This window comes from Gallinula chloropus, assembly GCF_964237585.1.
Source record: "Gallinula chloropus genome assembly, chromosome: 1".
NCBI classification, from domain to species: domain Eukaryota; kingdom Metazoa; phylum Chordata; class Aves; order Gruiformes; family Rallidae; genus Gallinula; species Gallinula chloropus.
This window is the reverse complement of record NC_140085.1, coordinates 120,407,203-120,419,899: the sequence shown is the minus strand read 5'-3', so window position 1 is coordinate 120,419,899 and position 12,697 is coordinate 120,407,203. Positions and strand designations below refer to the sequence as shown.

Below are 12,697 nucleotides of genomic sequence, written 5' to 3'. Positions count from 1 at the left end.
GTGTTCGGTTGGGATTTTGGTATTGCTTAATCGGTGATGAGAGAAGAATGATGAATGGAACAGACCCAGTCTGAGGCCCCCAGACTTTCTTGGGGGGTTATTCTTGCATCACTACGGTTTGTGTCATTGGAGAAAGGACAGAAAGGTGGAGTGCTTAGGTCAGTGGGTTTTTACACTCAGTATGGAAACCTAATAAAGTAAGTGTGTCTTCACTGTGCGATTGATGGCTAAAAAGTGTATCATTTTACTGGACTGAGCACTACTGCAGTAAGGGAGGCAGTAACTCCTTAAGTGATTACTGACTGATGGAGTGGAACAATAAAGTGGGATTTCTTCTCCCCTCCCCAGTAAAGTGTTTCTGTGTATCTGTAAGACAAAAGATTTGTGCTTTCTTTGGGATAAAGTAAATAAGCTGGTTTTGGTTAAATCATGAGCTCAGATCCTGATTTTTTTTTTAAATCTTGTAACTTACTGCTTGCTTTATTGATAGTGGTGAAATGAATGCCATGTATTCCACATGGCATACAATTCTATTCCGTTCTAATTAACAAGAGAAGAACAGAAAAGTTATCAGAAAACCTGAGAATCCACTGTTTTAAGGCTGTGGTCAACCTTGGTTGAATTTCCTGAAATTTCAGAATATTCTCGTTCTTATGCAGGCTTAGCCTCATTCATCTCTTAGCACTCAAGAGTATTTTGTGCACCAGATCTTCTTACCATGAGTATCTTTTTACAATTTGTACTGTGAAAATGGTAGAAAACTGTAAGGTAAAATCAAACGAGACAAAGTAGTCTAGAGTAGTTCATTTTTTGAAAGATCACCTGTTTGACATAGACCTTTGCCATAAGTGGATTGTGCTGTTTAGCACCTTGCAGTGGATGAAGCAGCAAAGCCAGGTAATTGTGAGGCCTAAGCATTAACAGATCAGAGCCTTGAATTACTTTTTTTTTTCCACACACTTAAGTAAGGTAGCTGAGAAGATGAGTATAAATAGATGCCTTAAATTACGATGTCTTAGCTGCACATAGAACTTTATGTTAAGGTTTTGTAGAGTAATCATGTTTGTCATCTCATTCATACAACCCTCTACTAGACCTTGCATAACCTGAATAATTTCGTATCCTCCTTAGTTGTCCTTTAGGTTGAACACTTGCCAAATTTCATTAGTTCATCAGAGGCTTCATTTCTGTACAGTAGCTGCATCAAAGTGTAGTGGCTTGGGTGCCAATTGTTTTCTTCAGTAAGGATTCTGAGCCAGAAAGGTTTGTCATGTGCTGATTTACACTGAATCCCACCAAGATAAAAAGATGGAGCTCTGCAATTGTGTCCTGAGAGTGGCTCTAACACTCCTGGGATCCCAGTGTACCAACTGTTATGCCCCAAGGCCAGCCTGTGGTGTTTTCAGTGACTGTTACCTTGCAAATTGCTGGACAGTTTGTGTGAGAGAGAGAGAGACACTGTTCCTCCAGAACCCCTTGCAGGAGACAGACCAGTCAGCCACATGGCCCATTTTGCATACCCTCTAGGTCCCTCAGTCCAAGGATACATTTTCAGCGGTAGAAGTTGTTATGTAAAACTCAGTCCTTCAGTGTTTATACTTCTCAGGGATGCAGCCCTGAAAAAAGTAAAAGACTAATGCAAGAAATGATCCAGACCCTTCTTCTCAGATGCAGACTGCCTGAGGAAAATCTGTCATCTCTGACCAGAACTTTTTGGTCCTTCAACAGCCATCCTCGCTAAACCAGATGCACTGTCATCATCTAACCAATATCCAGCCATATCTAGAACCATCATCTCTGCTTCTGGCTCCTTTACAGTAGCCTCACAGCCAGCCCAGCCTGTTTGGACTGCAACATCCTGGCACAGCCAGGGTGTTCTCTAGGCTGAAATTTCTCCCATTAGCCTAAGTTTGAGTGCTTGGAGCAAATACAGGACAGAAAGCTTTTTTCCTTTTCAACTCGATTCAAAATTGGATCTTAACATCAAGAATGGGAAGAGGGAGCAAACCATATACAACCCCCATGGGGAGTGCAGCACTTCCATCTGCAACGTAAGCACTGAGCCAGCTCTCCACTCTGCTCCTCTGCTGCTGCTGAATTCCACAACCCTCCAAAGGCCATGCAGGTAGCAGAAGGCAGCTCCTCAGTTATTACCTGTGGTACTGCAGCTCATCTCCTGGTTACCATGTAGGCCTTCCGACCCCTGAGAGTCACTTTTCTCCTAGAAGTCCTTTGAGGGCTTCAGGGAGGTGGGAGCGTTCTTTTCCATACACAAAACTTGGCCTCACCTGTGAGATGGCCTTAGCACCAGTCACTTTGGACTGTGTACTTGATCTGGAGTCTGGTCTTCCTTTTGTTCTCTCTGGCTGTCATTCTCTTTCACCTTTTCCCAGAAAATGAAGTTTTCCTCTTCTCACGGTCATACTGAAGTAGTAAAGCAGCTGTTTAAACCACTTCTCAAGTACCCAGGCCTACAGTGGAATGTAAACAGTTTTCTTCCACGGGTTTTGTGTGCCAGCCTTCAGTATTGCACACCTTACTCATCTGCGTGAGAAGCTGCTGGTTTATGGTGGTTGCTGTTTGCCTATGAGTTTGGGAGAATCCTGGGCTGTCAAGAATCTGTTTCTTTGCCCTTCTTTGCTTCCTCTACCTGTGTTAGTAGCACAGTAAGATTTGTCCTTGAGGGGTTTAGTACTTTGTTTTCAGTAGGACCAGATCCTTCAGATGTTACTCAAGCTGCTTGTGTCAGTGGTTGGCAGATCTAAGGAACTGGGCTTTTCTACATGAAGTAGTTCAGGTGGGTAGTGGGGTGTGTAGGAATGCCAGCTGCCCCCTTCGCTTGTGTGGGAACACCCCACTCATGGTGCAGACAGCAGCCACTGGACTACTTCATCAGATCCCTTCAGTGACATTGCACTGGTAACTGGCCATCAGAGGAGTTTCTGCTTTGGAATCACCTGCAGTGGAAGGTCCAGGAAGGATGTAATTGGAGAGTGAAAAACAGCTTCCTTGTTTGTGATCTTCCAGGTGCATATCTGTATTGGTGCTTCTTCCCCTGTTCTATCAGAGTCCTTTCAGCTGATCTGCTGTTCGTAGTTACCTTCATGAGGAGGTCAGAATTCAAATGCTGTAGTAGATACTACTTTGTCAGGTATTTCTCAGGTGGCTGGGTCTAGGTATCTGTTTTGAGGGTATATAAAATGGGAACGTATATGTAGACTAAACACACTAATTGTAATTAACCGTTAACAAAGTGGTAATTAACTTTCTTCCATTGTCTTACCTTCCTGTGAGTGTGTATCAAACATGCTTCTTGATGAAAACACATAAAATATCTTGCTCATGCTAAAAAAAAAACCCAACCCCAGTACTCTGAGCTGCTGTTCATTGAAACATTTCTAGAGAAACGTTTCAAGGCTTTGCTGCGCAGAATGTTTCACCATTCAACCTATGGACAAAGGAGTTTGATCTAAAGACTCTACAAGTATTTCATAAAATTGCAGTGCCCTGACAACTGCTGTATACCCCCATTTCGTTTGTTGTCCCACACCATGTGAGTTTCGAATAGAGATCTTCATTAGTGAGGCTAGGAAGTGATGTGAGACTTTGGTGGTTGGAAAATTGCAAGAGGATAAAGAATAAGGAAAAAAAGTCTGACTCCAACTGCATTTTTTCCTGATGTATTAGAATAATATTGTGTTCTTTTATTTTGTAGGCTCATTCTGAATTTCGTGGTTTTGGTCTGAAATGTGCGAGTTTTAGCTTTTGAATAGTTAAATCGATGCTATTTTATTATATTCTGTCTCCTAATTCAAAGCTGATTTTATTCACGGTCTATCCAAGTAAAACCTTCCAATAAAAGTCTTATGAGAGTTCACTAAATGTTTAATACAGTCTTCTATTAATTATTATTCATCTGCTTTCTTCACTTTCATAATGGTAGGCATTGTTGTATAGATGAGTGGGTGGAAAGAGAGCTGCAGTATTGATTTTGGAAGTCTTGATTTGGAGATGATAGATTCGTGTCATTTTTATTTTTCCTGAATTACTGTAGCAGTGCTGTGCAAAATGTAAGCCCAGAGGTGCTTTTCATCCTCTGTAGTGTCTGTTTTCCAGTCCTGCGTTCTTATTATGTCGAGTGTTGGATAGTCTCCTGTATGTTAGTGGAAATGCTCCTATTCTTGGGGAAAACTCTTAAATAAATTCTACTAGAACAAAGTTGTTTCTTACCAGACAAATCGGTCAAGATCTTGAGAGAATAACCCAAAAGTTGTCTTTTGCTGAATTTAGCCTACTGTCATTTACTTTTGTACTATGAGAGCTCCCATTCAGCTTCATTCAGTGATTTATCCTTCAGACTAATGTATGTTTAGTCTGCTGAAAGATTAAAATGAAAAGCTCTGTCTGTGCATGAAGGCCAGTTAATTAGTAGTGGAGACTTAGCAACCTGCTTGAGGGAAGGCTGTATGCCATCCCTGAAGGAAGCTGTTAGCTCCCAAGGCCAAGCCCTACTCCATATGTGAGAGGTCATCAAGCTGTTAGCTTATATCTGCCCTTCCAGTTTTGGTCAAACCATAAGAGAGCTTTGAGGGAAAACATCTGAGTGACTTTGATGCCTTGAATACTCTCAATCTATACCTTTATGGATGTAGACTTAGGCAGAGGACAGAAATGGGATTATTGATGTTTCTGAGCAAATATAGATCTGTAGAGGTATCAAGCAACTCCTACTCTATCTGAATGACCCAACTCGAGCAGAGAGATGGACCCAGAGGCACCGCAGTTGCCAACATTGAGCCATGTTCCCTCTCGTTTCCCTTTACTGATACAAGATGTGCTCCCACTTCCCACTTCTATTCATGTCCCCTTCCTTCTGTACCGCACCTCGATGTCATCTGTGTTGGGTGTTACTGAGCACTTAGCACTGAAATGGATAGCACAGACGTAGCAGGTGTTTTGCCATTGCTGTAGTGAAGGACTGAGCCCAGAGCTCTAGCCATGGCACACAGCCCCAAAATGAAATGCAAGTTTTTACTGCAGTCTGTGTTGTCGATGTGTCCTGTAATCTTGAATGTGTTGCTATTTTGTTTAAATGTTTCCCATAGGCAAAATTAGATCAATATTAATTCAGCTGTGGTGTAGAATTGCTTGTCTGCCTGTAAGAGTTAATAAATAAATGTCTTTCCAGAGTTGGGAGTGTTTTATTCTATGAAAATTCTGCTGGCTGTTTAAAGTCAGGCTGTAGTTATCAAATCAGACATGAGCACCTACCACTGGTAAAAAATGTTGTAAATGCTGCCTTTCACATCACTGTTTTTGTGAAATTTTGATGATGCCCTCTTTCATAGAAGTAGTGGAAGTAATTTGAATTTGATTTGCATCCTAGAAAGTCTACAGATTGCATAATCAATACAGAATTAACACTAGAGTTAAGTAAGATACAGGACAGTGCTTTGAATGGAGAAGATAAAATACCTGATTTTTAGTTAGAAAAGCTGCTTGGGGGGGAATATTTGGTGTATTCTTAAAACATTTTCCCCTGAGCTTACTGATGTCGTTATGGTTAATTAATACATTTAAATTTATGTTACCTTTCAGAAATCTCTTTGAGTTTTAATTACAGCATCCAAGGATACAGAATTTAAGATGCAAGCAAGGTACTGACCCAGGAGCTCCCTAGCATTTTGAGTGCATATGGACTCACTCATAAATGTAAATTAGAAGCAGAAGGAATATGTCCAAGTGGAGAACCTTTCACCAAACTGTCTATCAGTGTGTCCATTCCCTTGTGAAATCAATGCAATGGATGGGAGCTGTCACTGCTCCCTGACTGTGCTCCACTGAATTTTGTATCCTTCAAGGAGATAATGCTTTGAAGGCATCTCTGCCTTTCCTCCCAAACCCATCGGTTTAGGAGTGATCAAATACAACTAAAATGCAGAGCTAGAATATTATTTAGCAGTTAGCATGGTATTAAATTGGATACACTTTCCAAGCATCCATTGAACTGGGTTGCAAAGCATGCCGTGATTTTCTGCGTAGATTTTGTCTAGGGGAACAATGTCTTGTCCTACCGATTTTCTTCTTCCTCCCTGGTATACTTGGGGCTTGTCTTCATTGGAAAATGGGGCTGTAACATTACCTGAAGGACTCATGCAAACTACCAATTTTGAACCTGACTCCACGAGCCGCTTAGACAAGGGTGAATGGCGCTGGTGTGTCACGGTTTGGTTGTAGCAGTTGGTTGTGACGTGAAGGATCACTGCATTGTTCTGAAGTTGCACTGGCTCCGTTATTAATTCCCGAGTCATCCTTTCTGAAATAGCAGGCATGTTACTGCATTTCATGTAGCAAATTAGTTTCTCTAAATTAATAGAAAAGATTAGACTTTCAAATACACCAGGATACCCAGAGTACAAAATTACCCAGTCCTTGAAGAATCAAAAGCCATGCACCAAAAACATTGCATGTAAACCATTATCTTGCTATGTTCTTCTGTAACAGTGCTTTCTGATCTGCTTTCAGCTACTCACGTAAATAACATTGGTTATACAGTAATACTTCCTTTAAAAATAATTTTTAATCTGTGTTTTTCTTTCAGGGCAATTAAAGCATTTCAGGAGGCGCTTTATGTTGATCCCAGCTTTTGTCGAGCCAAGGAAATTCATTTGCGACTTGGGCTTATGTTCAAAGTGAACACAGACTATGAGTCTAGTTTAAAGGTAGGTTTGAGTCCTTCCAAACCTAATTAATGTTTCTTACAGGTAGTGTTGCACCTTAGGACTGCAGGGAGTGGATAAGGGTACGGCAGTTAAATCCTACCTGCTTTAGAAGAAGTGTTTCGGTATGAGGTGTCTTGGTCTCAGGACAGAGGGAAGGGTAGGATCAGAGGTGTGATACGTCCTAGAAATACTCAGGGAAGCCCAGAATTACAGATGAGCGCTGAATACTCAGGTGGATCAAAAATTTGGTGTAGGGCTTCTGTTAAATTAGTACCTTTTGGGAGGAGGCTGAGGACAAACAGAAAAGAATTAGCGGCTTGGATTTCTTGAATGTTGGTGTTTGGGTTTTTGTTTTTTTTTTCTTTTTCTCTTTCTTCTCCCTGGCAGCATTGTTGTAAACTGGAATTTGTTAGAGATCATTAAAAAATAGAAAGCTTTTAAGCAAAATAATGTTCTCGCATCAGTTTTCTAGATCATTTCTATTTTTCTAGCAGTTAATCATTCTTACGTTTCCTAGTTTGAGAGCCTGAGCCCAAGGCAACAATTTCTGGCTAATCAGTTAGATAGGGTTTGTGTCAGTACATCACTTCTGTTTCTTCTGTACTCCTTTAATTTTTTTTTACTGCTTCCATTCTTTTTCAGTCTCCGATGGCAGTGTTATTTTATCTTCCTCCGTTTGACATGTTTGCCTGTTTTTTTCCTCCTTCCATTTCCTACTTTATCCCCCCCATATCCTTTCTTTTCTGATCTCTGCATTTAGGGGTGTGTGTGTGTCTTGAAAAAAGGAAGTATTCATGAATGGAGTTTCATGTTGTGTTGGGAAATAACACCTTCAGTGTCGAGAATTTTGTAATTTGGAATTAAATGCTATTTCTATAAACATATTTCTGCATGTTAATCTTTCCTAAAAATTTAAATGTTTTGTTTTCAAGAATCTTGTGGGTTCCTTTTCCTGGCAGATTGTTTTCCTGGAAGTTTTGTGGGGCTGTCAAAAATCACATTGTCCAAGAGTTGAAAGTGTGTTACTCTCAATTCTTCCTTTCAGCGTTTGCAATAATGGGAAGCACTTCTGTCATTGGGCTTCCTTTTTTCATCCACAGCCAAAGCTTTCAGGTGGAACTGGAAATTGTGATTCAGGAAGATGATACCACATAGGAGTAGGGAAGATTCGGTGCGAGCAGTGGCAAAAGAGAGCAAGGGGCAGTGGAGGTAGATCGCCCTGTTGGGAAAGGGATTATGTGGGAGTTTGAGTGGTTCGATTTCCTTGTACTTGAGCACAGACTCTGGTGATACATAGGGAATAAAAGAAGTGCTGGAGAAGTTTTTTGGTTTTATTTTTAAAGAAGTCTAAGGGACAAAACAGAAAAGCAAACATGCAAGGAGATAGTCAGCTTGTAAACAAGTAGTGAAAGGAACTTCTGCATTTTAATTTTTAATAGAAGAAATTGATCAAGAAACAAATAACTTTTTTCTGCTGTGCCATGAAATATGTAATTCTATCACTGAACCAAGTATCCAAATAGGTATTATGAGAATTCCATCTAAATAATTTACTGTGTTTGATCTTCACAACTTCTCAAAACAAAAAAAAAGTGACAGGCCACGAGGGTTTTGAGTATACTGTGTACAGTTTTCAATACATCAACTAGGAATGGGAAAAGGACCAAAAAAGTATTTTAAAACCACAAAAAAGTTAATCTTCTGTAGTGCAAAATTATTATGATTCCATTGCTTTTATGTGAATTGTGATTAAGTCCCTTAAACAGCAACAAAACCGGTTTACCCTGATGGAGAGAAAAAATGACCATAGCGATGATGATACATAGAAAAATGATGGCATTAAGGGATGTGCATTAAGGATAGTTTAACATTGTCTTTAAGTCAGTGTAACTAACTGTAGGTTGTTGCTTCAAGGTCATCTCATTTTCCACCTTGCATGCCTGTTCCTGTTGTTTGGCACCCTCTGCTGCATAGGATCAAGGTTTTTTGGGAGTTTTGGGTTTGGTTTTTTTTTTACCATTTGCAGACTGATCCACCTCAATTTGGGGTTGCCCAGTTGCTAGATCCAATGCAAGGCAGGTGGCAGGAGTGCACCCATTCCGGTGCAAGATGACCATTGAAACTTTACACTGGAATTGCCAGCTGAAACACACATGGAGGAGTTTCCAGTTTTCTTCCTTTCCTGTGGATGTGGCAACCCTTAGTGGAGAATGGCAGTGAGGTGCAAGAAACAAAAGACCCACTGGGGCAATCCACTCCCTCTGGAATAGTTTCAGCAGTTTTTTAGTTCAGCTCAGCTATGGATTTCATGGAGAGTCCCCAGACTGATCTGTTTTGTTTGAAAACAAAGTATTACAGGAATAAATCAATTCAAGGGTAGACTGAGTGGAACAAGCAGGGCAGTAGCTTCTCTAAAAGCTAATTTGACTGATCCAAGCATTGAGGTTTAAAAAACCCATTTAGCCAGAACTCTTGAGTGACAAGAATATGAGAGGCAAGTCAGAAAATTATTCCTTGGTGAAGAGAACAAAAGAACTTGTTGGTGCAGTGGTTACACACAAGGATGGGCAGAGTAAAATGAGGAGATGGTAGAAGAGTGTGAACGGATGTTTTTCACAGAATGTCTGTCTGTCCTGTAAGACCGAGACTGCACAAAAGAAAGATAAGTAACCCTAAGCAATGAAAAGACACAGTTGCCTTGTGTCTTTTTTGTGTGTGTTTTTGTGGATCTTGTTTAAAGGATACCAGATTTTAGAGGGTGGTTACAGGGTTTAGGATTCACCCTGCTGCTAGTGGCTGGCCTTGACAGCAGGGACCCTTTCCCTGGGGCTCTGTATAACATAATTCATAGCTCAGATTGAGCTTCCAATGTGACACTGAGACAGAAAGTGGAAGTAACTCTTCATCTGGTATTCGCTTGTGACTGTTCTGGATTTCAGAGATTGTACCAACGTTGCATTAATGTACTTTGAAATATCATAATATTTTTGATGGTATTTAAACATTCATGTTAAGTCTGTAATTGCTAAGAATAAACCATTGCCAACAGATGAGTCATTGTCGGTAAGAGTCTTCAGGCAAAGGGGGAAGATGGATGCCTGAAGGTCATATATTCCATGTTTTTCACAATTTTAGACCATTAACATAAATCATCTATATTTTATGTAAGCAATTTAAGCACAAAATTAATTTTTACTATTTTAAGATGTTGATGATCAAGATAATTACTAGAGTGCTGTTTAACTAGCATAAAATCAACTCTCAGGGTTTTTTCAAAATCAATTACTGCCTTTGGATGTTTTTTACATTGCTGCAGTTAAGACTTGCAAATTACTATTACAACCCTTGACTGCTCTGTTATCCCGTTGCCATAAACCCTGGCAAGAACACCAGTGCTGTTGAGAATTACTCGGCCTTCAGGCTCCCATGAAGGGAAAAGGAAAGTGTCCCTTCTGGTTGAAAAGAAAACAGCCCTTGTGCGACCTGACAGTTAGGGCAGTGTTACTTTCAGTGGTGATACGTGAAAGCTGAATTTGCCCCATTCATCAGAAAAGTGCAATTAATTCCAAAGTCAACTGGCAGTGTCTGGGAGGGGGAGGTTTCATTATTGATTACTGCAGCAGAAGCATGCTGTTAAGGTTTACCTGACAGTCCTACGCGACTCGCACTTGTATCACGTGTCCTGCTGCCCACTTCTACTTCCCATTTCCTACAGACAGCGCTAGGAATGCCGTGTGTGCGATGTGCAAAGAAGTCAGAATGAAAGAGGCTTCAAAGAGAAGTTCCTAGAACATTCCTGTGCGACATGTTGCCTCAGAGCCATGTGAGCTCTGCAAGCTGAGGAACAAACGGGTGGTCTGGTTGGCTTGGTATAGCACAGGGGTACCGAATGGCTGACTCACGGGTCTGGTCTCTTGGGACAGGAAAAATTCCTGCAAAAGGAACTGTCCCATCCACATGGGAGCTGCTGTGCATTGGTCAGCCCCCCATACCTCTCGTCCAGCCGGACGCTGAACGCCGAGCTAAGTAGAGCACAAAAGGAGAGCTGGGTGTGTTGTGTGGGACCATTGACATGCGTAACAGAGAAGCTGAGCAAAAGAGAAAAATTACAGCTTTGCTAGTACTTACTTTAATAGTTGGGTTGCATTGGAAATGGCAGCTGTGGGAAAGCAGTCTTCCATCTGGTGCTCATTCTGCTTGGCGGCGTTGAAGTACCGTAGTGTGCTTACGGTGGGGAGTTGGGGCCGCGAGCCTCAAAGTCCTTTCAATGCAGAATTCAGTTCGCTTCTGTTGTTTGACAGACTACGTAAGGGCAGGAAAGAAATTGTCGTGTTTGTTAGAACAGTAACACTGAGGAAATGATGGGTGGGAAATTTTCTGTGGGTTTCATTTTGCGAGGGGGGTGTGCTGGTGGTAAATTTGGGATTTTTTTATCTCATAGGTAGGGACTCTGCACACAAGGAGGTTATTTTACGGCAAACAAAGCTGTGTTGTAATTTGGCAATTTTGGCTGGTTCTGAATCATTGCAGAAGTATCCTGCATCCAACAACAAAACCTTTAGAAGAATGAGAACTAAGCTTCTCATGTTTTCAAATACCTGCTTTTTAATAAAAATGCTGATTCTGCCTTTCACTTTCAGAAATTTTGCCTCCTTATTTATACAGAGAACACCTCTCCTAGTAGTTTGCTTCAGGCCTGTGTTTTGGTCTTGCCCATAAAGATTCTCAGTTGCTTGTAATGTTAAGTCATACTGTGCTTATATTAAGATAAGAAAAAGGCAGTGAAGGAATTACAATTTATTAGGAAAACATGCATGAATTACATGAATATGCATGAAATCTCAAAAAATGAAATACTGATACACAGACGAACAGCTCAAAGTACTTATTTATAGTCAGTCATATACTTTTCCATCACTTACTCAAATAATTCTCCTGTCTATATATACTTTATGAAAGATATTCTTGGCTACTGCAGCTATTGTGTGCCAACATGTAGCTGTTATAGACATATTGTTCATATTTTATGTTCTTTTTCTCAGTAATAAATAAAAATGTATTTATGAAAGTGAAAATTTGTGTTTTCAAGCCTTCAAGTGCGGTTTCACAAGGTAGTTATCTTTCATATGTGTTTAGATTGATAGTCTTTAAGCTTAAACATGTTAAATTGAAATGTTATGCATTCATTTTTAACTATTAAAGAAAAAACCCTAGTCAAAATACATACAGTTATGAGACATTTTAATTCTTTATGTCTAGTTTTACATCTATAATTCTACCAGAAACTAATGAGCTACATTTTTAGGTTAAAGAAAACAAACAACAACAAAGGGCTTCAGCTATTGCAGTGTGGATATCCAAGATTTTAGGCACTTGACCAAAAAAAGCACTTGACGGGGAAAAAAAATTAAATTAATCTAGAGATTATTTTAATAAAAATGTAAGAGGATGGAAGACAGCATTTGGGAATGAAATACCTCTCTAAGTCTTTGTAGTTTCTATATGTATATGATGCTTATACATATATAAATGTGAAGTAAAAACAGGGAAGACTTTTAACATGTCATGGCACTGTAATCAGAATGCAAGAGTTATTAGTGCACCTGGTTTTGACAGTGGCTTATGATGCAGCAATGCCTAGCTGACAGTGTTTTCTTTTTTCTCTTAGTTTTGCTTGGTTTTTTGAGTCAGTTTTGAGTTTTTCTATAAAGGAAAACTGTAGGTGTATTTTAGAAATGTCATTATTGCAAAGAGGAGTAAATGCTAAAATGGAATTAACACGCTGTGTGGCATCTTCCGTCTTTTCCAGGGAGGGGAAAAAGAACAAACCATGAAAAGATAAATAGTTGACTTGGAAGTTGAACATGCAAGCTCCTGAGTTGAGTATTGGTGCTGGTACATTTCATTTGTGGACCTTCTCATGAGCGCTGTCTTGGTCCAGGTTTATTGGCTGGAACTGTAACTGAAGGGTTGGC

General features: G+C 40.2%; 1 protein-coding gene across 9 annotated transcripts in view; it reads left to right on the top strand.

Moving 5' to 3' along the window:
* Nucleotides 1-12,697, top strand: part of KDM6A (lysine demethylase 6A) — a gene marked incomplete at both ends in the record, with an annotated part of 156,608 nt that overhangs the window by 76,646 nt on the left and 67,265 nt on the right. For all 9 annotated transcript variants that reach the window (XM_084276108.1, XM_084276106.1, XM_084276103.1 and 6 more), the window contains one exon: nt 6,602-6,722. In XM_084276108.1, the coding sequence (XP_084132234.1) occupies nt 6,602-6,722 (121 nt within the window). The remainder of the gene's footprint in view (nt 1-6,601; nt 6,723-12,697) is intronic.